This window comes from Camelus dromedarius, chromosome 18, assembly GCF_036321535.1.
Source record: "Camelus dromedarius isolate mCamDro1 chromosome 18, mCamDro1.pat, whole genome shotgun sequence".
NCBI lineage: Eukaryota > Metazoa > Chordata > Mammalia > Artiodactyla > Camelidae > Camelus > Camelus dromedarius.
Window position 1 is genome coordinate 400,415 of NC_087453.1, and position 25,989 is coordinate 426,403.

Consider the following 25,989-nt stretch of genomic DNA (forward strand, 5'->3'; position numbering starts at 1 on the left):
TGCCAGTCCTCCTGGGCCCTCTGCCTCATTCAGGACCCCTCCAGTCCCGACCCGAGTCCTGGTGCAAAGACCCCTCCTCTCCACAAAGACCCCACAGCCAGCCAAGCTTCCAGTGAGACACTGCAACAACATCACTTTAATGTCCATCCTGAGTGAGCGGACTCCTGAAGACACTGGCAGGTGGGCTCAGGGGCAAGCTCGTGTTGAGAAGTGCCCCCAGCCCCAGCGCCCCTCAGCAGTGTCCATGCGCCCTGGGCTGGCAGGAAGGCCAGCCGTGGGGTCTAGCCTGGGCTGGACTGGCCCCTCTGCTGGTGGCGTCTGAGTCGCTGGGTGACGGCTGGTCTTGCAGAGGGCAGTGGGGCCAGGGCCCCTAGGCTCTGCGCGCGTGGCGCGTGGGAACCCTAGAACTCGGTCATCTTCTTGTGGGTGTCTGCCTTCCTCTGTTCCCGCTGCAGGCCTGCCTCCTGGGCCTGGAGCTGCCCCAGCTGCCGCTGGGCGCCTGCCAACTTCTCCTGCAGCTGGGCCTCCGTCACGCTGTGCCTAGAGAGGGGCCTGCCATTCCGCCTGGGTTCTGCACGTGGCAGCCCAGCCCCCACCCAGGCCTCTCCCATCATCCTCCAACCCACAGCACCCCCGGACCGGCCACCCTTGGTCAGGGCCAGCTTGCACGTGAACGGCGGGTGGGGTACCCACGCGGGGGCCTGCCCTAAGCCCAGGCCCGCACGTACCGGCCGGTGTTGCGGGCGAGGGCCTCCTGGATACCCCGGATGACTCGCTGGGTCTGCTCAATCTTCTCCTCGGTCTGGAGGAGCCGCAGGCTCAGGGCCCGCTTGGTGCTCTTGCTGGCGTGGTACACCTCTTTGCCGCTCCTCCTCCCTGCGGGCGCGGCCCCCGCCTCCAGGGCCCCGGGGGCCCTGCCCCGCAGCTTCTCATTCAGGAAGTCGAACACGCTCCGAGGGGGTGGGCGGCCCCCAGGTCCAACCCCTCTCCCCCGGCATTTTGGGGGCCTGCTGGTGCCGGCCTTGCTGGCCCGGGTCCTCCTCTGCAGGATCTCTGCACACTGGTCCAGCGACTTCCCTCGCGGCAGCACCACGGCATGGATGGGCTCCACCCGGCCCTCCGAGTGTCGGCCCAGACCTGAGGGGACATGGGGCTGGCACTGTTGCTGGAACCCTGGGCTGAGCTGCGGGAGCCCCCTCACCTCCCTGGTGCAGGGCACACTTACCCTTGCCAAACTCATAGCCCATCTTGGCGAGGAGTCTGGAGCCAATGCCTCGTGTGTGCACCTCCCAGCCAGCGAAGGCGGAGCTGCAGGTCCCGGGGTCAGCAGCGCTGGGTTCCACCACTACGCAATCAAAGGGCAGTGGCTTGACCCAGCCAGGTCCAAAGCATGCGGGGCTCTGGCCAGGGTTAGCCCAAGAGCTCAGCTCTGGGCCAGGGCTGCAATGCCTTGTGCCTCCGGCTCCCTGCCGGTGACCCAGGGCTGTGGTGGTGACAGCAATGGGCAGGGCTTGTGGCAGAGCCTGGCCCTCTCCATGCTTCTGGGCCACAACCTGGTCACATGGTGGCCCCATCCTGCACGGCCCTTCTCCTGACCCACCTTCCCAGGAAGCGGGCTCCGCTCCCCTCCACTTGTTGGCTTACATCACAGGTCCCGCAGGGACCTCCCCTCAGGAGGGCCAGACACTGCCAGCCAATCCTCCTCCTGAAATTCTCCCTTTCCGGCTGTCTGGACGCAGCTCCTGCTCCATCCACCGGGCACCCGGGCCCTGAAGGGAGCCACTGGAAGGAGCTGCTCCTTCCTGCGCACCAGGCGCCCCTCTCTTCCCTGCCCCTCCCGTGGCTCCTGTGGGACTGTAATTGCTGACGTGCTTCTTGAAGATGAGGGCTGCATTTTTGTGTCCGTGAGTCTCTGGACCTACCCTAGACCTGCCCTACACTTGCTCATCAGCCCCAGCCCCTCTGGGGGGCTTCCACACCCAGCACCCCCTCTGATATGCATCCTCTTCCTGACCAGAAGGAGTCTCTTGGGGTGGCTGCTGCCCACGCTGCCCGCCCCCGCCGTCCTGCTCCCAGGCCGAGCCGCAGCCATACCTCTAGCATAGCTGGGGTCGTCTGCATCGCTGCTGTCTGAGTCAGAGGACCCTGTGGACTCCGTGCGCAGTGGGGGCAGGATGCTGTCCCCCTCCACCACGGTCTCCTTCAACAGCAGAGAGTCAAACTTGACTGTGTAGTAGCCGCTATCCACATCTGGAGGGGCACCAAGACAGCTGGGTCAGTGGCCTCAACACATGACAAGAGCCACAACGGGAGCCAGGAATAGGGTGGGGCCGAGGCCAAGGGTGGCCTCACTCCTCCTGGCCAAGGCGTGGGGTCCCAATGCCCAACCAAAGGGGTGGTCACACAGGACCAATGCGTGTGACGCATGGAGAGGGCTTCCCAGGAAGGGCCCTGTCAGGGAGGCCCTGGGCAGCCTCACCAGTGATCCGCGCTGGGTACCAGAGGCCGTCCTGCTGCTTGGCCAGACAGGCAGAGCCGGCCTGCAGAGAGCTCAGGTCTGGGTCTTGGAAGGGGCGCAGCTCCTCCACAGAGACCACCTGCCCATGGGAGAACCTGCGGAGAGGGCCGCAGGGTGCAGACTCAGACATGGCCCACCAGGGCCGCGCGGGCCCAGGAGAATCAAGTCTACCTGCCTGGGCGCTGCCCTGGAGGAAGGACAGGGACACACACACACGTGCTTGCACACACACGCGCACACGTACATTTGCTCACACTGCACATACATACATGTGTGCACACCACAGGCACGCACACGTGCGTATGCGTATATCCTCCCTGTGCTCGAGCTCTCACTCTCAGGATGGACTGGGCGCCCCCAGGACAAGCTCCTTTGCGTGACTGCCTGGGAGAGCGTGGCTGGCAGCATCCCCCCCGTGAGGAGAGCACCCCTTGTTTCTCCGCCAGACACAGGGCCTGGACACCATGAGTGAGCAAGGCGGGGCATGTGCTCACAGGACTCGGTCCTCCCCAGCTGACCAGGAGGACCTGGCTGTACCAGCGCGGCCCTGATGTCTAGACATCAGTGAAACGGTGAAATCAACACGCAAATTGGGAGAGAGGAGGAAGGAGGGGAGGAGGAGGGGCGGGGACAGAGGGCTGCAGCCTTAACTCTGCCAAATAAAGACATGAAAAGCCACCCACAGCCCCTGAGTGCTGCTGCTGCAGAGAGGAAACCGCTCTGACCCCACAGGAGCAGCCAGGACAGCATGGCCCCCCGCCCAGAGCCAGCGGGGCCATGGTTGCCCTCGCAGTGAGAAGAGGGAAAACAGAAGGTACCTCCATCATGTCCCGGGTCGGACAAAGACACCCTCGGAGGCCTGCCGGGGCCGGACTCTGGGCAGCTCCTTCCCACATCTGCCTGTCCTCAGGCGGCCAGGGCACTGCCAATGACTGAGTGGCACCAGCAGCTGCCAGACCGGGCCCCACCTGGACTGTGGTGGACACTGCAGTTGAAAAGCCCTGCTCAACCAAGGAGCAGAGGCCTACCCGCCGGGTGCATTGGCCAAATACGCCCTTGACACACACATAACCCTGAGACACCACCAGCCAAATGCCTGCATGAGTCCTCAGTAAGATGAGGGCCCTACAGTTTGTACCTTCCTCAACCCAGAAGGGCTTCCAAGAGATGCTTCTAAACAAATAGTAACTAAACTACTCACAGATTTAGCCACAAGGACGTTAACCAAATGTGAGATACTTGGAAATAACCTAGATTCCCAACTGTGGGGAGCAGTGAATGGCACACCCATAAAATGAACGTGAATCCAGGAGAGGGGGAGACTGACCAACGGAATGACAGGCACACCCTGGAGAGCTCTGCACACAGCCAACCTCACTCAGGACAGAGCGAGCGTCACAAATGAGGCAGGAAGGGATGGGCTGCAGATTTCATCACGAAAAAACTAAACTGGTTTCCCATACCAAAAAAAAACCCACCCCAAAACACACCACTCAGTCATCTACCTCACAACGTTCACAAAAATCCACTCCAGGATAAGTAAAAACTTGAACCTGAGAACAAGCATTTAGCACAGCTAAGAGTGGTTTATCCCAGGAATGCAAGGGTGGTTCAACACGTGACCTTCACTCAACGAAATAAAGCACATAAACAGAACGAAGGGAAAACCCAGGGGCGTGTCGACTGATGAGGGAAAGACATTTGGAAAAACCCAACACCCTTTCATGATAAAAACACTCAGCCAACCAGGGGGAGAAGGGAACTTCCTCAACTGGATAAGCAGCACGTCTGGGAAGCCCACAGCTCGCCTCCTACTCAGCAGTGAAAGACGGGGTGCTTCCCCACGATGAGGGGCAGGCGAGGATGCCCGCTCTCCACTTCTGCGTGACACGGTACTGGGAGTTCTGGGCAGAGCAATCAAGCATGAGAAAGAAACAAAAGCAGCCAAACAGGAGAGGGAGCAGCAAAATAACCTCTATCTGCCAGTGACATGGCTGTGTATATAGAAAACCCTAAATGACCCACAGAAAGTCCCATCAGAGCTAACAAATGAATCTGGCAACATTGCAGGATACAAGACTGACATGCAAAAATCAGCTCTGCTGCAACACATCACCAAGGACCACGCTAGGAGTGAAACTGACAGCTTCGTTCACAACAGCATCAAAGCGAGGAAGAGCCCCACAAACTCCCCCACCCAAGGGTGAGGCTGCAGAGCGTCGCTGAGAAGCTGAAGACGACCAGCGTGACTGGAAGGACACCCTGGGCTCGTGAATTAGAATTGGCATTGTATCTGCAGACCCAGTGTGATTCCTGCCATCTTTTACACAGAAACAAACTGCTTTTAAAACTGATACAGAATTACAAAGGGTCCCGAATACCCAAAACCACCTTGAGAGGAAGGGAAAGCGTTAAAAGACTATGCACGTCCTGACCTTGAGACTCACCACAGAGTCAGGCATCAAAATAGTGCGTCCCAGGATAAATCGACCGTGTGGCCCCACGGACGAGATGAGAGCCGGAACTCAGCCCACACACGTGACCAGTCACGTCTCAACACGGGGCCCTGGCCAATCAGCCCTGCTGGAAGCTAGACCCTTATCAGAGCCCCGATTTATGTGGGAAAAATTAAACTTTTCAACAATACTTTATGTCAGAATGGAGTAAGTTATATAAAATGTTCAAAGAAAGAACATGAGCCAAGACTCTCATATTCTGTGAAACTGCTCTTCAAGCAAAGACAAACAGAAGGTAAGCAACGTGCCAGGCCTCCTGTGGGCCTCAGACGCCCACAACGACCAGAAAGACCCTGACAGATGGAGCGAGGTCGAGCACACAGAGCAAGGTTTCTTCTGGGACGAAGGCTGAGAGTAAAAGGGAGATGGTGCGGGTCTAGTGCAGACAGCAGGAAGCACGCGGGTAGCGTGTGTAAAAACATTTTCAACAGTTTTCAGTCATCACAGATAAAAAATCACAGAGTGTTGTGATTCTGAGCACATCATGTATGTAAAATGGGGTAAAACAAATTAATTATGGGATGTTTGGAGCCCACCCTCTTGTGTCCTTGAGGTAGAGAAGGAAACACAGGTGTGGCTCAGAAAAGATGATGAATTCACAAGGTATTCCGTCCTTAATAACAAGTACCTAGTATGTGTACAGATACAGTCAGTGTAAATCCGTGTGTCCACCTCCATCTCCTGGCTCTATCTGCTGCAAAGACCCAGAACGGGGGCTGCCCAGCAAGAGTGCGTCCCAGGGCCCCTGTCGTGGGTCTTGAAATACCGCCTCCTGTTGGAAGAAGCAAGGGCCTCTGGGAGACTTGGCCACATTTGGGCTTGGAGTAGGAAGAGCAGGGATGAGTGTGGAGTCCTGACTCCTGGGCCAAAAGGAGCCAAGGGTGGGACAATTTGAGTTTCAACAAAGATCAGAATCTCAGTGACTGAAAATCAAATATACTTAAATCCATGAGTCCATAAGGCCATTGAACATTGTTTTAAAAGCGAATTCATCACCTTCTCAGGATTAAAGAGAACCAATTCATTATCTGGGAGGCCAAGTGAACAAGACAGAAGAGCTCGGCATGATCCTGCCTTCCCTATGTGAGCCGTACCACTAAGTAGCCAGGTCGGAGGTGAGGAGAGGTATCTCTCTACAACATTCCAGCAAGTAAATTAAACCCAACTGACAGAATTAAAAGATCTCTTTTGGCAACCTGCACCGAATCACTGGATGTAGGCGTTGGGCATCACTGGCAGCCAACACCACAGAAGAACAAGGAGACATCAGGTGCTTCCTTAGTAAAGAACAGCGCCCCGAGTCCCTGGATCCCACTGCCGGCTGCAGGGTGTTTGCTGATGGTCAAAGGGTCTGGTCTTCAACGGTGAGACTGGGGTCCAAGGGCAGCGGGCAGAGGGTGCGCACAGCCAGATGCAGGCACAGCAGGCTTAGAACGTGAGCGACTTAGACTACAACGCTCATGCCTGTGGCCCCAGTGACAGACCATACAGAACATAAGGAGGCGACCATCAGAAAAGTCTGGACAGTGGTGGTTTCTGGAGGAGGGAGACGAGGAGGGGAAAGCTGCATGTAGGCTGAGGCACAGGGAGAACTTCCGGGGTAACTGGCAAATTTGTAGTTCTGATCTGAGCGGTGAGTACTAGGGTGTTACAATGATTCCCATGATACACCTGTACTTCCTGCATGTGATTTTAATTTACAACAACAAGATAAAAATTTTAAGTCTCCTGTGTCCTTACTACATATTAGGTACTGTTCAAAAATTTTTAATTAATGCATATTAATGCATTCCATTCTCCTAACAGCTGCGAAAGATGATGGTCATCTCTGTTTTACATCTGTTTTATATGGATACTGATACATGGAGATTAAGTTAGAGCCAGTGCATGAGAGAATTCCCAGCCTCAGTAATGACTGACAAAATACAAGTTGAATCAAGACCACTTCCCCAGCTTTCAATGGGCAGGAAGCCGTGAGTCACAGAAGGCGAGCGCGGGTGGTCCTGGCGAAGACCAGGGCCTGGAAACTGCCTGCCGGGCAGGAACAGAGAGGCACGTGCCCTCCACGCCTCACACCTCAGGGAAGCTCTCACCCCACTGCGTATGAAAAAAGACATGTAGTACAGTGTTCATAGCACATTGTCTGTAATAAAAACTGGACAACGTCAGGAGACAGGATAAATAGAACGTGGTGTACTCACGTGGAGAAAATCACACAGTAGTTACAATAAACAGTTCCACAGACACCAGCGGGGCCTTCTCCCACCAACACGCTTAGTGAGACACGCAAGTTGCAAAATGAAGCCTAGGGTGATACTGTTTATTTAGAAAATGAAGCACAACCGTGTACTATTTACAGACACACATGTTCCCACAGAGCTAACGTGCACTAGAGAGAGGCACCAACGCTGTGATGCCGAGCCTCCCGGCAGGGGAGGGGACAGCGGTGGGTCACAGTGTGCTTCAACATTATCTGTGTTACTTCACTTCTAAAAACCCAAAGCAAATGAAGAAAACAGTTATGAGACTGGGGTGTGGTGATGTGGGGGTCTGCAGGCGGCACTGGTCCAGCCTAAGGTGGACAGAGCAAGCAGCCCCTGAGCGTAGTGGCTGGGAGCACTGCAGAGCCTGGCTGCCCCTGTGACCTGGGCAACCGAGGGTTGCAGGACCTGCCTGGCAGGGCTGCTGCTCACCTGAGTTAGTGTGTAGGAAACTCTCGGAACAGCGCCTGCCCAGAGGAAGCAGCACATGGACACGGCAGCGCTCACCCTCATATGGGACCCTGCGCAGGGACGCAGGGGGACCCTCCAGAGGGACCAGTGGCAGAAAAGATGGAAGGGCCTACGCCTCTGTTCCTTGATGTTTGCTGGTGACACAGGTACATCCACTCTGTGGGAACTCAAGCAGGCTTATGAACTATGGACTTTTCTGCAGGTGTGCTGCATTTCTTCAAAACTTACAAAAAAAGGAGAAAGGGAGAAATGCGCCAAGTAAGACTCTGGGCCCTGCAAGAACCTATAAAGAAATAAGACAAACTTCCTGGTTGTCAAAAAACAAAACAAAACAAAACAAAAAAATAAGACAACCAAAGAACTCAAAACAGTTACCCTGGACTACTGGCTAGAAAAGAAAAATTTTACAAATCTTCATAGATATTCCTTGCAAAGATAAAGTAAAAAGAAACAAAATTAAAATTATGTGCTCAAGGAAAACATCATCACAACCACTGTGAAAACCTGAATATGAACAAGGTGTTATCGTTAAATTTGCTACGTGTGGCAATGACTTTTTTGATCAGTTAGATTACTTGTGCACCCTGAAGTATTTATAGGTGAAAACCCCAGTAATTTCTAAAACTTGCTTTAAAACCATCCAGGGGCAGGAAGATGACACAAGACCTGCAAATTGTTAACAAACAATGAAGCTGGATGGGATGGTGGGAAGTCAGCATGCAACTCTGTAACGTCCTGTCTGTTCAGCAACTTCTATAACAAAGTTTCTATAATAAAAGTAAGTTGTAGCTGCTTCAATCTGAACAGTGCAACTGATGATGGTAGGGGTGGGTAGCGTCCATTCTTTTCAACAAGCCTTTCTACACGTGCTCTACCTGGGAAAATCCGAGTAAACCTCTCAACAAGGACACTGCTGTAGGAATCCCCTGGCCGCCAAAACTCTCTTCTTGTCAGTACCCTGCTGGGCAGAGACGGACGACACACAGCACAGAGGGCCAGCCGTGCCCTGGTCTCATCTGTAAGCCCCCCACCCCCCACAGGGGCCCAGGACCCCAGGCTTTACCTGCAGTTCTCCTTGAAGCGGCACTTCCCCTCCAGGAAGAAGGGGCAGGGCTTCAGGGACTTGTGCGTGGGGTAGAGATAGAGCACCCGGACGCCAGGGGAGCCGTCGTCTGCCTCTTCGGTGCCCACGATCATAGCGTTGTGATACTCCAGGGTGCCCCATGAACTGTAGTAGGGGGCGTTCACCTTCCTCCCGCTCAGCTCTGCCCCGTCCTCCTCGTCCTCCCCCTCTTCCTCCTCCAGCTCAGGCTCGGTGGGTCCAGGCCCAGTCTCTGCCTTAGGAACAGTCTCCAGCTCTGCCCCAGGGGCTCCTGGCACCTCGGCTCCCTCAGCAACGGCCTTCTGGAAAGCCAAGCAATCAGCATCTTCCCGGGCTGGGCGCTCTCCATCCAGTGTGGCCAGCAGCTTGCTCTTCCTGACAGACACCAGGCTGGCCTCGGTGAGCTGGATCAGCTCCTTCAGGTCCCCCTGCAGCTGGCGCAGGTCCGCCAGCTCGGAGGGATCCAGGCCGGCGCCCAGGGCCAGCTCCACCTGCTGTAGCTGCGCGTCGTAGGTGCGGAGGGCGGTCTGCAGGCTCTCCTCGTCCATCCTGCAAGGAGGGGGCTGCTTTCTCGCGGCGGGCAGGGGCGGGTCCCTGGGTGAGGACCAGCGCTGCGGGGGAAAGAAGCCAGATGAGCTCAGGACCGGCCACCCCGCAAGGCCGGCACCGAGCGCTGCGCCGACTGCCGCCCTCGGCGGACAGCCTGCGGAGCCGCGAAGGGCCCGCTCTCCCGGTTTGGGCCGGAGGGGTCTCCAGCTCCGAGTGGAGGAGCCAGAGCCGGCCCCTGGCCACTGCCCCACGGCCGCGGCTCCCTTCTCGGGCGTCCCGGGAGCTGCTGTCAGGCTCCTCCGGATTCTCCGAGTCTCGGCCCGGGGCCCCGGGCCCGGCCCACCCTCCGCGACCCGCGCCGCCCGTCCCCGCTCCGCCGGTCACCTCGGACCCGGGCCCCGTCGCGTCCCCGGCCGGGTCCTCCTCCGCGTGGTCTCGCGGCCGCCGCCACACACCGCCCGGCGGCGTCACCGGCCGCAGAGGCCCAGCGCCCCGCTTCCGCCCTCGCAGCCCACAAGCACTTCCGCCCGAGCGCCGCTGCCGCCGGCGGAAGTGCCCGGCGCGGGGGCCGCCGGGACGGCCCCGCCCCTTCCCGGGCGGCCCGCCCGCGTCCCGTCGGGCGGCGCGCGAGGTCAGCGCGGGGTCGGCGTGGGGTCGGCGAGTTAGACCCGCGGCGGCTCGGCGGCTCGGCGGCTCGGCCGGGCGGGCGAGGTAGGCCGGAGCGGGCGGGCAGAGCTGGGCCGGGCCCGGCGGCCGGTCCGCAGTCCCTCCGCGCCGCCGCCCGCACCCACGCGCCCCGCCTCGGAAAGGCGCCTGCGGGCGGCGGCGCGCGGGGAGACCCGAGCGGAGCGAAGCCCGGCCGCAGCCCCGGGTCGGGGAGCGGGGGCGCGGGCGCCGGGAGCAGTTACGGCGGCGGCGGCGGCGGCAGCGGAGGGGCGGCGGGCCAAGCCGGGCTCTAGACGGCCCCGCTGGCCACCTGGGGGAAGCTGGGAGGCGGGTGCGGGCCGGATCGCCCACTCCTGGTGTCGGGTGCCCAGGCAGGATGTACACGCTGCTGTCAGGCCTGTACAAGTACATGTTCCAGAAGGACGAGTACTGCATCCTGATCCTGGGCCTGGACAATGCCGGCAAGACGGTAGGTGCCTGTTCCCGCCAGCACCCCCTCCTCGCAGTGGTCGTTTTGGCTTTACACCTTTAGCTGCACGTTCTCCACCCAGACAGGACCTAAACCCCATATAAGACCATGGGACAGTTACCACCAGCTGCTGTAAAAGCAAAATGTTGTCCTGTTTTGCTTTGTTTTAAAGGAATAGCCCCAAGGAGGGATATTTGAGAAACAGTCTTGCAAACTTTTCCGGTTCCTGCCTCATGCCTCTCTCTCCTTCTCCCCTCAGACCTTCCTGGAGCAGTCAAAAACCCGGTTTAACAAGAATTACAAGGGGATGAGTCTGTCCAAAATCACCACCACCGTGGGTCTGAACAGTAAGGGAGGGTCTTAGGGCTGTGGGTTTGGGGGACAGGCCCCTGAGAGTGCTGTGAAGCCTGCAGGCCAGCAGACAGGCGGCCAGAACCCTGTGTGTGACGCACTGCTCCGGCTCCCCTTGGCCCCAGTGTGGAGGGGTGCTGAAGTGGCCTGCTTCTCCCCAGGAGAGCTGGGAGGCGGCGTGCAGGGACCAGGGCCACAGCCTCACCTGTTTTTCTCTCTTCCCTAGTCGGCACTGTGGACGTGGGAAAGGCTCGCCTCATGTTCTGGGACTTAGGAGGGCAGGAGGAGCTGCAGTCTTTGTGGGACAAGGTAACTGGGGTGATGCCCCGTGGGCTCCCAGCCCACCCCTTGCACCATTTCTCTCCAGGTGGCACCTGGGTCTCCTTCTCCCTTTCCTCAGAAGACCTTGGACTTACCTTCTTTCCTTCCTGTCAGCAACTTCCGTCACCGACTTGGTTCCTGAGCCGCCCTTTCCCCTCCCCGGGGCTGTTCCAGCTCTTGAGTTGCTCCCCTAGGAGCGGGACACACTTGGTTCCTTTTGGCTTGGAGGTTTTGTTGCTGCTTAGCACGGGACGAGGCTAAAGGACAGCCAGGGAGCAGACATGCGGGAGACACGCGCCTCCTTGGCGCTCAGCTTCAGCAGCGGGCCTGAGTCTCTCCCACTGGGTCCTCTTCCCTCAGTCCTGGCTTAGGACCTGTCCTTGTGGGTCGCCTCTTTCTCTCAGGGGAGGATGTCTTCCAAGGCCCACAGCAGCTGCCTTCTCTTTGGACACAGGCATTTCTGAGACCTCAGCATGGGGCTCTTCCCCACACACCCCAAGACTGGAGCCCGTCTTCAGCTCAGCCTGTGCCAGGCAGTGGGGTCCAGTAGTGAGAGGAGAGCCAGCCTCTCCCCCGCCCCTTCCCAGTGGGTTGGCGTGGTGGGTTTGGTGCAGCCCAGGGCTGGGGGCACGGATGTGCCCGCCCCAACACTTGTTGGGGCCTGGTGCCCAGGCCCTGTTTTCTGGTTTGACCCCAGCAGTAGCACCCAGTCACTTTTTCCTCATTCCCCCCAAACTGTCCCCTCCTGCCCTGACTTTTCGGTCACGAGAACAGGTTCTGTCCTGTGGCCAGAGTCACTGACAGGCTCTCTGTGGCCATTTTAGTCGGACCAAGGCAGAGCCAAGCCAGGGACTGCTTGTTCAAACCATATACCCAGGTGGGGAGGCAGAGAGGTCCTGACGTCCTGTCACAGGCCAGGGTCCCAGGAGCAGATACGGTGACAGAGATCAGGGTGTAGGATGTGTTGAGGTCAGCACCAGGAAGTGTGTGGGGAGGATGCGGGACTGGGTGGGCCGCGGTCATCTCAGGTGGCTGCCTCCTGTCAGGCCGAGCTGGCCGAGACTCCCATCCTCCGGGCAAGTCACCACGGTGGGCTGCCCTAAGCAGCTGTGGTGTGGAAAGGTGGTTCTTTGTGGGTCAGAGTGGGCCCTGCTAGACAGCGAGGTAACAGGTCCCCGCTGCACTCAGGCTCTGCGTTGGGATTGGCTCCTCCCAAGCCTGGTGCCTGGTCGAGTCCTCAGCTTTCACTTCTGCAGGTGGCATGACCTCATCTCGAGGAGCTGAGCCCTGGTCACTGAGCTTGCCTTCACTGGGGGTCCCTGGGTTTCTCATATGCTCCCCGGCCGTGGAGCGCAGTGGGTGCTCTGCCAGTGGGGTCAGATACCTGTGCCAGGATGGAGGCTCCACTGGCCCCTGGGCGAGAGTTGCCTGACCTGCTCAGGAGGCAGCCAGGGTTTGCTACTTAGCAGGTCTCCTGTAGTACCCCTGGTGAGTGGGTGTGATGGGGTGACCACACCCCAACCCCAATACTGCAGAGCCTAGAGCTATAGGGACATGCGGCAAGAGTCCCCTGTAAGTCCCCAGGAGGGGTGGAGAGGGGAGCTCCTGCTCCCTGCCTGGTTCCCAGATGCTGTGTCCTGAGGCCGTCCCTGGCCCCGCGCCATCCACCATGCCACCGTATGGGCCAGCTGAGTCGCTTTGTCCCAGGCAGACATGTGCTGGACCTTCACTCCCCGAGCCCACTTCCTCACATCCACCCCACAGCCCCATCCTGCGTGCTACCACTTACGGGTCTGTATGTGCGCCAGCCTCAGGCCACACCTGGGTGACCTCCAGCGCGTGCCCACCCAGAGGCCACGCCTGGGCTCGTCTTTTTCCACCGGTTGTGTGGGACCCCGTGCAGCCTCAGGTGATGTCACCAATGGGGTCTGGGTGGAGCAGGTGCCGTGGGATTGGGGCAGCCCCTTGCGCTCCTGGTTCTGCTCACATCAGCCCCAGGTGTGTGGCTCCTGTCACTGCCGCCACAGCTGGGCTGTCACCTAGTGTCCAGCGGTTGTGGCGGTGGATCCATCGCCTGTCTGCCAGGGCCCCGTTGCACACGGGTTGGTGTCCTCTGCCGCCCCCAGAGCCACACGGTGATTCCCACGCTGTCCCTTCCTGCACCGAGGCCTCGGCTGTCGGGCTGCCACTCCCGGATCTCAGCAGCAAGGCCAGCCTGCGGCCCTCACATCACCCAGCAGGCTGGCCGGAGAACGGAAGCTTGTCTCATCCTGGAGTCGGGGTGCCCAACACAGTGTCATGTCCTGTGGCGCATACGGGTGTTCGGGTCCCAGGGCTCACAGTGGGCAGGGAGCCGGGGCAGAGCCGCAAGGATGCAGTTACACGCTCCACGAGACATGACGCAGCGCTCTTTTCTTTTGGTTGAGGGGGGGGATTAGGTTTATTTATTTTTTTAATGGAGGTGCTGGGAATTGAACCCAGAACCTCGTGCATGCGAAGTACGCTCTCTACCACTGAGCTATACTCTCCCCCACTCCGTGCTATTTCCGATCAGGACAGAAGGCAGACTCCCTGTCCCTGTGCCCTTGCTCCATGCCACCCCCTGTAACTCTCCCCACAAGGTGGGCTCTGGTGGTTCTGGTGGGGTCCCCTCTGTCGCCCTTGCTGTCAGGAGGCCCAGCACCCTCCACCCCCCCAGACCCTGGCTCCAGTCCAGCCTGCAAGCCTCGGAGTTCGCTGATGCTGCCTCCTGTGCAGAGGGCAGAGCTGCTTTGAATATCTAGCCTTGCCCCTCGATGGCCTCTCCCTGGCTCACCAGTGGATGCTGGTCAGGCTTGCCATCCGAGCAGGCACGAGACCCTGTTCGTGTACTCCCCCCACCCCCGGGTCTGCATAGGGACTCCCTGGTCTGGGCCCCGTCAGGCCAGCGGTTGTGAATGGTTGTCAGGAGCAGACACTGAAGTGGGCTTTGGCCACAGCACCTAGGAAGGGGGGGGGCTCCCCAAGTCCAAGGGGTCTGGGGCCACGTCACCACTCTGCCTACCTCCCCACCCCGAGGAAGCACCCCAGCAGGGTCTTCCAGTCAGGGGCTGCCCTGCCTGTGGCTCAGCACCCGCTTCTGCTCCCGCCCAGTACTACGCGGAGTGCCACGGCGTCATCTACGTCATTGACTCCACGGACGAGGAGAGACTGTCGGAGTCCAAGCACGCGTTTGGTGGGTGCAGCCAGCCAGGCAGTGGGGGAGTGGAGTGGTTGGGTCCAGGCTGCACATCCCACATGTTCAGAGCTGGGTGTAAGGGGAGGCTGGCCAGATGCAGGTCAGGAGAGCTGTGGCTGAGAGCATGTCTGTGCTGTAGACAGGTTGGCAGGGAGGTGGGGACCTCTGGGCAGAGGTGGACAGTGGGTGCTCACTGCCGCCTGTCTGCCCGCCCCAGAGAAGATGGTCACGAGTGAGGCACTGGACGGCGTCCCCATCCTCGTGCTGGCCAACAAGCAGGACGTTGAGGTGAGTGCCCCTGGGGGATGGGGGTCTGTTCAGGGAGGGCTGCTGTCTCCCCTCAGACGCCCCAAGCCCGTCTGCCCTGCGCCTTCCATCCGCTGGAGATAGCCGCGCTCTGTCCGCCTTCAGCGGTGGACCCAGCTGCAAGCTCTGGGAAGGAAACGCCAAAGGACCCAGGGTGGGAGCCGGCACTGACCCTGACCTGTCTGCTGCCCTTGAGACAGCAGCTGTGCCAGCGTCACCCCTGGGACCACTGGGCAGCTGGTTCCTGGAGCTCCTGTGGCGTGACAGCTGGGGTGCACCTCAGACCACGTGCATCTTGTCCATTCCTCATTTCCCTCAGACCCCTCCTAGGTGGAGTAGCCCCAGGGCCCCCACTGCTTCGCATCCTTCCTCAGCCCCCATGTCCAGCCAGGCAGCTCTAGGCGCTGTCCTGGGGCTGGGTCCTGGCTGCAGGGCCCTGCTCTTCACGGCTTTGCCTCCTCCAGGCTTGCCTCTCCATTCCTGACATCAAGACTGCGTTCAGCGACTGCACCTCCAAGATCGGCAGGCGCGACTGCCTGACCCAGGCCTGCTCAGCCCTCACGGGGTGAGTGGGACCCTCATCCTGTGGGCTGGGGCCCAGGCTGGCCCTGTCTCATGCCCACTGTCTCCACAGCAAGGGCGTACGCGAGGGCATTGAGTGGATGGTGAAGTGCGTTGTGCGGAATCTGCACCGGCCGCCGCGGCAGCGGGACATCACGTAAGGACAGCCGGCGACCCCTGGTGCCCACCGTGCATCCCTGCGTGCTAGAGGAGTTCTGCTGGCTCTGCACCGCTGATCCTGGGGCTGGGTTTGCTGTGCCCTTTGGTTTTCATTTGCTTTGTTTTTTCTCTAAGACAAACTTTTCTCTGTGTCCAGATAAGTGTAGGCATCCAAGGGCTTCTGCCAGGGGGGCCGGGGCAGTAAGCCAGGCCAGTGCCACACAGGACCCTCACCCGACTCCTACTGGGGCCCAGGGCCCAGGGCCACATCAGGCCTGGACACCACCAACCGCCCCCCCCCCCCCCAACCAAGGCCCAGGTTGCAGGCCCTGGGGTAAGGCCTTGGCAGGCCAACTCTCCTTTTGGAGCTGCTGCCCCAGCAGGCCAGCATGCCTGGCACCCAGTGGGGCCTTAGGGGACCCTGCTTGGAAATAGGGTTTTCCAGGGTGGTGGGGTCCTCTGTGGCTTGCAGGGCGGCTCTGGGTATCGTGCCTGTGGAGGAAGCTGGTGGGGTCATGACTGTCTTCAGCCTCTTTCATCTCTGATCCTGGCGGTGGGCTGGAGGCCTCGAGGGAGACGTGGCCCTAGTCCCTGCAAGCCAGTAGGGCTGTGGGTTGTGACGCAGCCTCAGGACGGGGCAGGAGAGATCTGCCTGGGAGGCCGTGTGCCCCCTGCACTGGCCCAGCCACCTCGTTCTGATCCCAAGCCAGGAGGGGAAGCTATGTGGTCATGGTGGGAGTGGGTGCCCCCTCTGAGCCTGCCACCAGTCTAGGATGACTGTGGTCACCAGCTCGGGTGCATTCCTAGGTGGGGGTGAGGGGTGGTGTGCCCCTCGGGTCTGGCGTAAGGCATCTAGAAATCCCTTTCCAGGCCTATGCCCAGGAGCAGGGGCCCCCCAGGTGAGGACCCTCCCCACAGCCCCCATGGGGGCTGGCAACACCCAGTGAGCCGAGCCATGGACAAAATAGACAGCTGGAATGGCTCCTATCCATTGTTCCTCTGGAGACCTGGCAGCTTTGTGTCTGAAGGTCAGGCCCCCCAGACTGTTCTCCCTGGTGGGGCGTGGGAGTTGCTGAGGAAGGGATGAGTCAGGGCTAGGGGTGGAGGCCTGCTGCAGGTGGGATGACTCATGGGAAGGCTGTGACCCTGCCTCTCACTGGGGCCCTTCCTTGGGGGTCAGGCAGGGGGCTCCAGGGCTGGTGGAGGGAGGGCTCCCAGAACAAGGGTAAGGCTGAGAGTCCCCCTGGGTGGGTGAGTCAAGCCGTTTTCTGAACCTGCCCCAGAGGAGAAAAGCCTCATTTCCCAGAAAGCCAGTGGGACACCCTAGGCCTCCCAGGAGGCTTTGGCTGTCCCTTCCTAGGAAATCCCTGCTGTTTGAAGTGGGCAGAGTCCACGGGAGTGTCAGGTTGAGTGGGAGTCCTGGTGCCCAGGGCCTGCTGGCTGGTGCCCACTGCTCTGGGTTGCCATCTGTTCTGCAGTGAGAGCCCCTGGGCTTGGCCGCCCACCCTCCATAAGGCTCTACCTACTGAGCAGGCAATGGGGGATTGCAGAGCGGGCCTCACGGACCCCACCGCGCCCCACAGCTGCCACCCACTGTCCATTGAGGTCTGTCAGATGGGGGTGGGGCCAGCCTGAGAGTGCTGGACACTCAGGTCGGCTGCCCAGGTCTTTCCCCACCAGGTGTGCCCACTGTGGCCGGTCAGACGCCACACTGACAAATCCGCTTTATAAAAAATAAAGTGACCCAGGAACCAGGTCAGAAGCCTCCTTTGGTACAGCTAGGGGGCCGCCCACGCGGGGGGCTCAGGCCGGGAGTGAATAGATGGGAGGGCGCTCAGGGCGCCTGGAGGAAGCGCCCGTGGATGCTGCGCTCCAGCCCGGGCAGCCTGTCCGGCGCCTCACGGAGCTCTGTGAGCTGCCGCCAGTCTCAGCCACAGGGCCGTGCGGCCCGCCCTCGCCGCCGGCAGCGGCGTTGGCAGGCTCCATGCCCCTAGGCTGGTCAGGGCCTGCTGCAGCCACAGGAGCCTCTGGGCGGAGAGATCCTGGAAAGCCACGAAGTCGACAAGGGCGCGCTCGCACTCCCTGGTCCCTGCAGGAGGGTGTGGCGAGGTGGGGGCTCAGTCAGGTCCTCGCTAGGCTCTGGGCAGGGGGTGGTGAGGACAGAACAAAGGAGGAACGAACCCCTGCGGGCTAACAAGTGGGCTAGGCTTGAGCTGTGGTGGCGGGTCGACCGCAGCTGTGGAACTTCCGGCAGCAGGGAGGCGGGTTGGGGGCGGGGTTCGTGGGTCAACTCCAGGGATGAGATGGGACGCTAAGGGGCTCAGCGCCTTTCACCACCCTGACTCCATGGGAGGCCTTTAAACCCTCTGAGCCTGTTTCCCGACGTTGGCGGGAAATGGCATCACCCACCAGCGCTAAAACCCTCCGCGTGGTGCATTCCCTGGGCCACCCCCACCACCCGAGCTCTCCAAGGTTGGCTCCGTGGGGCTCCGGTGCCCTTCGAACCCACACAACTTCTGGGAGCCAGCCAAAGCCTCACGCTCCAGGGCTGGCCTCGGACCCGACAGCTGGGGCTCCGCGCCCCATTCCGGCTCACCCAGTGCCCCCAGCTCGCTGGAGCCGAGTGGGAAGCTCATGCAGTTGGTGCACAGGGTGTCGTGGAAGGGAGTCCGGCACGTTGAAGGCCGGACCCAGGGCTGTGCAGTTGCGGTGCAGCTGGCACTGCTCCGAGCTCGAGCTACTGGCTGAGAAGGTGCCTAGGGACACGGCTGGCACTGCGTGCTCTGGCTGTGGGTGTTTGAGAATGAGGACAGATTACGGGGTCAGGAGAGCCGGGGTCGTCCTCGCTCAGCTGAGGTCTTGGCACGGCGGCCCCCCGCACCCGCACCCACTGGGGGCAGCCATGCCGGCGCCGGGCGGGCAGGGTGTGTGCTCCAGGCAGAAGCCGCCGTGTGCGAAGAAGCTGGGGCGACAGCGGCAGGCGCGGTTATGGGTGGCCCTGCACGGCCGCGCCTCCTCCTTGCGCTCCGCGTAGATGACGTTGCAGTAGTGGCAGCGCTCCCCGTAGTTCCAAAATTATGTGTAGTGGCGGGGCGGGCACGTGCCGCACGTCGTGGGGCTGTCCCAGCCTCCAGGCCGCTGCTCGAAGGTGCCCAGGGATCACTGGCTGCACACCAGCCACCCCCCCGCCTCCGCGTCTCGCCACGGGTAGGTGGGCGCGTCCACCGCCGCCCCGTGGGCCGCGAGAGCCAGCGGCAGAGATGGCAGCGACCAAGGAGGGGCCCTCATGGTCTCGCTGGAGCAACGGGGGCCTCCAGGTCATATAAGGGCCGGCCTGGCTGCGCCTCCGCGGGAGCCCCTCCCCTCCCCGCCGGGGGAGACGTCGGCGACCAGGGGCCTAGGCTTTGACCCACTTCTGGCCCCCGCCTCCCCAGAGCCCAGGGGAAGGGTGGTCCCGTGAGGGCCCCTAAGCACCATGGGCAGCTCATGGCCCCCTTCCCAGGCCTGGCAGTGGGAGGGTGGAAGGGGGGAGCAGCACCCCTCCTACGGACAAAGTCCCTGGAGACACCTGCCGCTGAAACCAGGTGGGAGGGAGACTGCCGAGACATCCATCCCATCCTTCCCGGCACCCTCAAACCCACCACCCTGCCCAGGCCACGCAGACCCCATCCCAGTAGTGGCAGCAGCTTTATTAGCCCTGCCCCTGACTAACAGCAGGTCCCTAGAAGGTCCCCCAGAGAGGAGGGGCAGGGCTCCCCTCCTTCCTCCTCTTTAGCTCAGCAGCAAAGCTCCTGGGGCTCCACCCACAAGCCAGCAGGGCAGCCTGGGAGGTTCTGAGAAAGCACCTTCTAGTGGACCCTCCCCAGAACGCAAGGTGGCTTCAAGGCTTCTCACCCGGGGCCCAGACCCTGGGGCCGTCTCTGGGGTCCCCACAGACACTGGACTGGCCTGTCAGGTGGGCTCTTGGCCAAGGGGTTTGTGCTGTCAAGCCTGGCCCACCCCTAGCCAACAGACAAGTGTCCAAGCTGTGCCCAAGGCAGGGGTAGCCGCAGCTTCTGCAGACCCTGCTGCGCCCAGAGGGTCTCCACGTTCACTGGGGCTCCAGCCAGAAGATCTGCTTGAGGCTCTGCTTTCTGGTGGCAGTGTGGCAGGCTGGGCACGTCCTAGAGACCTGTGGAGACGTAGCGCTGGACACAACCTGCCAGACACCAGTGCCCAGTGCCCAACCCACCCCCTCAGCCCACTGCGCGGAGCAACGCCCAGCAGGCCAGGTCCACGGGGTCTGGCTGCAGACCTGGAGGTGCCGTCGCCAGCAGGCCCGGCAGCAGTGGAAGTCACAGGAGGAGCACTGGAAGGGGACCACGTCCTCCACCCTGCAGCCCGGACACGCCAAGCCCGCTGCAAGGGGGCCGACGTGAGCACCAACAGCCTGCTCTGGCCGGCCCCCTACTCCCGACACTCCCCGCAGCGCCTCCCGCGAGACCTACCCCACTCAGACTGTGGCTGCCCGTGGGGGGGACTGGGGGGCTGGCTGGGAGCCCCTGCATCCCCCACCGGCCTCTGTCTAAGGAAGGAGGAGATCTTGCTCTGGGTCTTCCCCGGTCTCTCTGGCTGCGAGGGGCCTGGAGATGGGAGGAAGTCTGAGGGGCGCCTGGCACTTCTCTGCTGCCCGCTACCCACCCTGCCAGGGCTGAGTGGTACGGGGGTGGGGGTGGTGGTACAGGGCAGCAGAGCCAGGCTGGCCACCTTACCTGGACTGGGAGCCCCATGGGCGAGGTCAGGAGGCACGGCAGGGCTCCCATCCTGGGGTCCTGGGGTCTCAGTGCCGGTGCCCAGGGCAGGCAGGCCGCTAAGGTCTGCACACATCTGCCGGAAGCGCGGCTTGTGGTGCGGACGCACAAACATGCCGAACCCTGCAGGGAGCGCAGCTCAGGCCTGGCTCCGCCCAACCCAGCTACGCCGCCTGCCCGCCCGCCCGGCCGCCCGGCCGCCCGGGCCACTTGCTCTGCAGCAGGGGCAGGTCCTCAGTCTTCGCAGTGGTGAGGGCGGCCACCACAGCCGCCGCCTGCTCGAAGTCGTCGTCCCGCTTGTAGGCGGTCAGTGCTGCCAGGAGCTGGCTGTGGCCCGTGGCCCCCAGAGCCCTGCGGGCGTCAGCCAGGTAGGCGCTCACGGCAGGCGGGCTCTGCTGCTTTGTTCCAGAGGCTCCAGACCCATCCTGTGGACGGCTGCCGGGGTCTCCTGGCGGGAAGGCCACAGTTCTCGGTCCACTTAGCTTCCTGGGAACATGCGCTGGCCTCCCTTATTCTGAGGGTGCAGAGCCGGAGTGGCCCTTGGGAGCCTCCTCCCCCCAGGAGTCCTCAGTGCTGCTCAGGCTCTGGTCTGAAGCCTCTTCAGGGACCAGGTACCTGTAGAGGGTGGCCTGGAAGCCAGATGCGGCCGGCCCTGGTTCAGGTGCTCGCTGGGGTCCAGCTGCCCGGCTGCATCCTGGGACAGGGTCAGCTTGGGGTCAGGCTCCCTCCTTCCTAAAGTAACGTGGAGACACCATGAGCCACCCAATTGGCTCCTGAGGATCCTAAGTGTCCCCTGGGGAGGGGGCAGGTCTGGTCTGTCCGAGGGGACACCGGGCCACACAACTCTCCACAGACCGCCGCAGGAGAACCCTGACTCCTGTCCCCGACGACTGGGGGGCGTGATAGGAAGGAGGATGCTCCGTGGGCACCAAGTCCCCAAGAGGGCAGAAGGGTGACAATTCTGGGGGCCCCTGCCCAGTTGTGGTCTCTTCCTTAACAGGGGCAGCTCTGGAAGTGCAGGGCCCACGCCAGGAAGAGACGAGGTGAATGACTCCCCAAGTGCAGGCCCTTCTGGGAGGTCTGGGCCCCGGCTGTGCATGTTCTGGTGTCACCCTGCCAGAACCCGCCAGCCTCAGGAACTGGGAAATGCGCCACGTGAGGACCCACCCGAAGAGCCAGGCATCACCCCACCCTCAGGGTCCAAGTTGGAGGGCGCCACTCACCGCTGGGGTCCAGGGCCAGCTGTGCCCCCAGTCTCCGGGGAAGGCTGCACTCGGGCGGGTAGCTGCAGCCTTGGCCCGTCAGCTGGAGGCAGACCTCCTCGAACTGCCGCTTGTGGTGGGGCCGCACAAACTGATAAAAGCCTGTGGGGGGGAGGGGTCTGGGCCTGGGGTTCTGGGGGCTGCAGGCTCTGGGACTGGGGTCCCCACTCGCACCTCTTCTAGGGAGCAAGTCAACCACGGCCCCCGGGGGCCCCCGCCCACAGCTGCAGCACGGCCCCTCAAGCAGGCAGCCTCTGCAGCCAGCGCACCTCGGAGCAGGCCGTGCTTCCTGGGGTCCTCGGCAAAGAGAGGGCCGAGGCGCGCCGTCAGGGCCGCAAGGTCGTCAGAGCCTTTGTAGTCCCACAGAGCCCGGGTGAAGGCGTCGAAGCTGGCCTGGCTCAGTGCCTGCTTCACAGCCACCATAAACAGCTTGGCCCTGCCCACCTCCGTCCCGGCTGCCGGCACCTCCTGCTGACACACGCCCGGGCCCTGTCAGGTGGTGCTGACCCTTCCTGGTCCGCAGGGACAGCGAGCTGTGGCCAGGTGCTGCCAGGGAGGATGCAGGCAGCCAGGGGGAGCCAGCTTCAGCTTCAGATGGCCATGCCCCTCCAAGAGCAGCAAAGGGACCAAGTGCAGACTCGCTCTCACTGGACTGGGGGCTTTGGCTCCTCTGCCAAGTTCCCCATGCCCAAGGCAGGGGCAGCTGAGGTGGCCGCACCTGGCTTGGAGGACGGTCAGCTCACAGCACGGGACACTTCACAATGTCTCAGGGACTTCAAATTTCCCTCTGCCCCACTTCTGGGGCACACCCCAGCCCTGGCCCCAGGCCTGCCGCAAGGAAGTGTAGAAACCAAATAGGAGGGCCCAGGTTCCCAAGCTGCCATCTAGCTTGGCCTTCAGAGGCCACTTCCTCAGTGTCAGGCCCCACAGCACCGCCCGCTTCTTTCCAGAAGCCAAGGGAAGTGGACAAAGGCAGTGGCATTTGGGGTGTTCCACAGGCTTCTGGAATGTAACTCCGTTGCCCTTAACTGCTTTCATCCGAGGCTGGGAACACCACGCTCCCCACTCAGGCACATCAGCATCCTCACTCGTGCCAAGAGCCCCACCCCACCCAGGGGAGCCAGCCCAGCAGCAGGCCCCACACCAAACCTGCCTAAAGGGCTGGGGCCTGGCTCCCGCCAGGCTGGTAGGCAGAGCCTTGCGTGGAAGGAGCCCATGGGCCTGTGTGGACCCCACCAGAAAGTAAAACAAAAGGCCCGAATCTGACCCCAGCTCTGTAGAACTCAAAAGTACTGCCCCAAGCGGGGCGCTGCTGTAGGCCCCAGGAACGGGAAGTGGCATTGCACGCAGGGGCTCCATGCTGCTCCTGAGGGCATCGTGGGCTCTGAGGTGTCTCAGCAAAAAAGTGAGGACAGACAACGGGTGGGAATAGGGCCCTGGGGGCGGAAGGCAGCAGTGGGCTGCAGAGCCAGCTCCTTGGGGGAGGCATGCAGGCCGTGGGTCTGCCGCTCGCTCCCCTCCTGCACCTGCTCCTGGACCCGGGGGGGGGGGGGGGGAGGCGCACAGAGCCCCGCCCCTGCCCACAGGCCAGCAGGCTCCCTTCCCTGGCCCGGCTCCAACAGGCCTCCAGAACCTGTCCACCTGGTGGGGACAGCCGAGTTGGGCCAGTGGGGAGGTTTGGCCCACTCACACCTCCCACTGCTTGGCCGGGGGCCACTCAGAGCCGCACCAGCTGGAGGCTCCCATCGGACCTCCGGACGCATCTGCGGGCGCCTCACGTACCGGGGCACCGACCAGCCTGACCTTCCTCCTCCTGCCTCTCTGTTCATCTGCTGGTCTCTTCTCACGCAGGACTGACAAGGTGGAGCGGAGGCGTGCCTGAGGGAGACACGGGTGTGGTTCAGCCCACACCCTCAGGGCTCCAAAGCCCGCAGGGCAGGGAGAAGCACCCCTCGGGAACCAAGTGTGAGAGCAGGCTCTGGGTGGCAATTTTACAGTAACCAGCTCACCCCAGGGCCCAGAGGGCAGGGCGGGAGAGGGGCACGGAGCTGCAGGTCAGGCGGGAGATTACGGGCTCTGGACAAAGGTCCCAGGGCAGAAGGTCCCAGAAAGGACCTGCCTTGTCTATAGTAGGAGCTGGAACCAGAGCAGACTGCCCAGCTGATGCCCCAGAGAGAACCCCAGGGCATGTGGGGGAACCAGCAGAGGGTCAGGGCTGTGCTGGTGGGGGGGGTGGCTCACAGCTCTCCAGGCAGGTGCTGGAAGACCCCAACCGCCCTCCTGACAAAGGGGTGGGGCAGGGCTGATGTGGAGATATCCAAGAGCAAACGGGCAGAAAGCCCCTGGTATCCACCTCCAGGGACCTCGGCACGCATACCTCCTCCCCGGAGAGGGCCTCATCCCCAGGCCCCTCGGCCAGCTGCTCACTGTGTTCCAGGGCAGCCAGTAGCCCCCGGGCCTGCCGCTGGGCCTGGACAGGCCTCTGCTCATACTCCACACACAGGCTGCCCTCCGCATCCTCAGTGACTGGGGACCCTGCAGGAGCACGTGTGTGGGCAGCACCGTCCCCAGGGAGAGCAGCAAGTCAGGCCTGCTGGGCCTGCCATGGGCCCAGTGTGCCACCAGCCCTGCCCTCCACCCCAAGGCCCCCACCCAGCAGGTCCCCCAGCCACACACACCCGTGCATCTGTGCCTCAGGCTAGGCACATGCACATCCAGACTCATGGCTTTCCTGGTGGGGAGGGAGCTGGGCGGCACGGCCGCTGAGACGGCACCTTCTTCGCCCAGACTCGGGGCAGCAGCTGGGATGGTGGGCACCGGCATCTAGACAGTCGTAAAATGGCTGGGGTCTGACCTGGCCCCTCCCCGGTTAGGGCCGAGGGCACAGCCAGCCAGCACTGGGGACTCACAGTCTTCTGAGCCACGCGGAAGAACTGGGCCACGTCTCGGATGACGTGGCCAAAGTTGTGGTACACCTTGACGTGGGGGCGCACCCAGGAGGGCAGCTGGGCTCTGGTGTCCGCACAGGTGAACCTGGCAGGGAGGCAGGGCCATCAGCCCCAGGAGCCCCACCGCCCACCTCCCGCGCAAACTCGCCAGAGGGAAGAACCGTGTCCTGGAGGCGGGCAGAGGAGGGCTGCACCTGTGGTCACAGAGGAAGACGGCCCCGTAGTCGTGGCGATGCCGGATGACCCGCCCGATGGCCTGGTTCACGGCCCTGGACGCCTGCTGCCGGTACCAGTCGTGCCCGGAGAGGAACTGCGGGAGGCCCGGTCACAGGGGCTAGAGCACCCCACCCCCACGCCCGGCCCACGCATCTTACCTGGCCCACGGCCCCACCCTGGCCTTTCATCTCATCCAGGAACTGCATCTTGAGGACAACCCGGGGGTCCATGCGTGGGGGATACGGGAGGCCTGTGACGATCACTCCCCGGCCATTCACGTCTGCGAAGTCCAGCCCCTCACTGGCCTGGGGGGGCAGTGGCCACTCTTTTTTCCCGTCTGCCTCCATGTATACCCCCCACCTTCCCAAAGGGTCTACCCATGCCCAGACTCTCACAGCCATCCCCCCCAAGGGATGGGCAGGGTGGGAGAAACCTCCGACCCTGAGCCAGGCCGCGCCTGGGGTCCACCGCCCCCAGAGCCCCACTACCAGCTCCTCGTCCTCAGAACCGCCTCCGTCCTCCCTGCCCAGGGCCTACCCCAGCCCAGACCAGCAGGCCCACAACCTCCTGTAGTTTGCTGCTCATGGGGCCTGAGTGGCTGGTGGGCCCTTATTGCCCACAGTGCAGCCCCCAGGCCAGGAGCCCTGAGCCCCCTCAGGCACCGGCACCAGACGGGGAGGAAGGGCCAACCAGTGTCGGACCCAGACCCTGGAGCTCTCACCTTCCCCCGGCACACGGCCAGGAAGGTAGCCCCACTGGACCCAGGGGCAGCCACTCTCGCGTAGTAAGCATCCATGACCTGGAAGGACTGGCTGGTCAGTCTGGCCCCGGCCCGGGGCCCCTCCACCTCCACGAGCAAGGCCGCAGGTATCCTCCTCTGAGGTGAAGCAGTCCCAGCAGGGACTGAGGCAGGAGGGTTCCAGAACCTTCTCCATGGCACAGGCACCCTCTCCGTTCCCAGAAAACACAGGGGCCCCAGGGCTGGGTGGGTAGGGGAGCCCTGCTTCGCTGCCAGCCCCGCAGACACAGTGTCTCCTGCCGCTGTCCCTGTGCCCAAACTTTCTCAAAGGCCAGCAGGACCTAAGTGCCACACAGCCTGGAGCTGGCCTGAGCCCCTGGTCAGGGACAGCGGCCAGCCCAGCAGGGCAGTGGAGCCCAGCGACCAGACCTCCGAGAAGCCTCCTTTGCTCCTGGGCTCCACGAACAGGGGCTTCAGGACCTCCAGCTTCCTGGCGAAGTCGCGGGCCTGTGGGAAGAGGCGGGGAAGGGGACTCCTGAAACACCCTCTCAGATGAGGGCCCTCCCT

General features: G+C 62.0%; 4 protein-coding genes across 11 annotated transcripts in view; 1 reads left to right on the plus strand and 3 right to left on the minus strand.

The window, feature by feature from the left end:
- Positions 1 to 107: 107 nt before the first annotated feature.
- ZGPAT (zinc finger CCCH-type and G-patch domain containing) lies at positions 108 to 9,952 on the minus strand. The gene is made up of 7 exons (XM_031433414.2): positions 9,802 to 9,952; positions 8,830 to 9,479; positions 2,480 to 2,613; positions 2,095 to 2,250; positions 1,226 to 1,345; positions 729 to 1,137; positions 108 to 540 (listed from the first exon to the last, which is right to left on the minus strand). Exons 2-7 carry the CDS (start codon positions 9,414 to 9,416, stop codon positions 402 to 404), a joined length of 1,545 nt encoding a protein of 514 aa, XP_031289274.2. The 5' UTR covers positions 9,417 to 9,479; positions 9,802 to 9,952; the 3' UTR covers positions 108 to 401.
- An 84-nt stretch (positions 9,953 to 10,036) lies between these two features.
- Positions 10,037 to 17,223, plus strand: ARFRP1 (ADP ribosylation factor related protein 1). Of its 2 annotated transcripts, none has more exons than XM_010997004.3 (8): positions 10,037 to 10,128; positions 10,459 to 10,552; positions 10,812 to 10,899; positions 11,130 to 11,212; positions 14,357 to 14,438; positions 14,659 to 14,729; positions 15,212 to 15,312; positions 15,382 to 17,223. In XM_010997004.3, the coding sequence occupies exons 2-8, from the start codon at positions 10,460 to 10,462 to the stop codon at positions 15,467 to 15,469; spliced, it is 606 nt and encodes a 201-aa protein (XP_010995306.3). In that variant the 5' UTR covers positions 10,037 to 10,128; position 10,459; the 3' UTR covers positions 15,470 to 17,223. The 2 variants fall into 2 exon arrangements, with proteins under 2 accessions (XP_010995306.3, XP_064352952.1); XM_064496882.1 differs by having other exon boundaries at positions 10,075 to 10,128; positions 10,455 to 10,552.
- Positions 17,224 to 17,229: 6 nt separating this feature from the next.
- TNFRSF6B (TNF receptor superfamily member 6b) lies at positions 17,230 to 19,044 on the minus strand. The gene is given in 6 exon segments (XM_031433416.2): positions 17,230 to 17,389; positions 17,391 to 17,549; positions 18,060 to 18,131; positions 18,133 to 18,226; positions 18,229 to 18,254; positions 18,334 to 19,044. Coding segments are annotated over 6 exon segments (861 nt in total). The 5' UTR covers positions 18,756 to 19,044; the 3' UTR covers positions 17,230 to 17,301.
- Positions 19,045 to 19,141: 97 nt separating this feature from the next.
- Positions 19,142 to 25,989, minus strand: part of RTEL1 (regulator of telomere elongation helicase 1) — a 28,929-nt gene continuing 22,081 nt past the window's right edge. For 4 of the 7 annotated variants that reach the window (XM_031433407.2, XM_031433410.2, XM_064496881.1 and 1 more), the window contains 16 exons: positions 25,852 to 25,929; positions 25,405 to 25,482; positions 24,842 to 24,988; positions 24,662 to 24,777; positions 24,429 to 24,552; positions 24,198 to 24,342; positions 23,897 to 24,054; positions 23,302 to 23,397; positions 21,789 to 21,990; positions 21,481 to 21,621; positions 20,873 to 20,989; positions 20,472 to 20,705; positions 20,219 to 20,380; positions 19,955 to 20,089; positions 19,762 to 19,865; positions 19,142 to 19,638 (listed from right to left, as the gene is read on the minus strand). In XM_031433407.2, coding sequence (XP_031289267.2) covers positions 19,558 to 19,638; positions 19,762 to 19,865; positions 19,955 to 20,089; positions 20,219 to 20,380; positions 20,472 to 20,705; positions 20,873 to 20,989; positions 21,481 to 21,621; positions 21,789 to 21,990; positions 23,302 to 23,397; positions 23,897 to 24,054; positions 24,198 to 24,342; positions 24,429 to 24,552; positions 24,662 to 24,777; positions 24,842 to 24,988; positions 25,405 to 25,482; positions 25,852 to 25,929 — 2,118 coding nt within the window. In that variant the 3' untranslated portion in view covers positions 19,142 to 19,557. The remainder of the gene's footprint in view (positions 19,639 to 19,761; positions 19,866 to 19,954; positions 20,090 to 20,218; positions 20,381 to 20,471; positions 20,706 to 20,872; positions 20,990 to 21,480; positions 21,622 to 21,788; positions 21,991 to 23,301; positions 23,398 to 23,896; positions 24,055 to 24,197; positions 24,343 to 24,428; positions 24,553 to 24,661; positions 24,778 to 24,841; positions 24,989 to 25,404; positions 25,483 to 25,851; positions 25,930 to 25,989) is intronic. The other 3 variants (XM_031433408.2, XM_064496880.1, XM_031433409.2) reach the window with 3 other exon arrangements.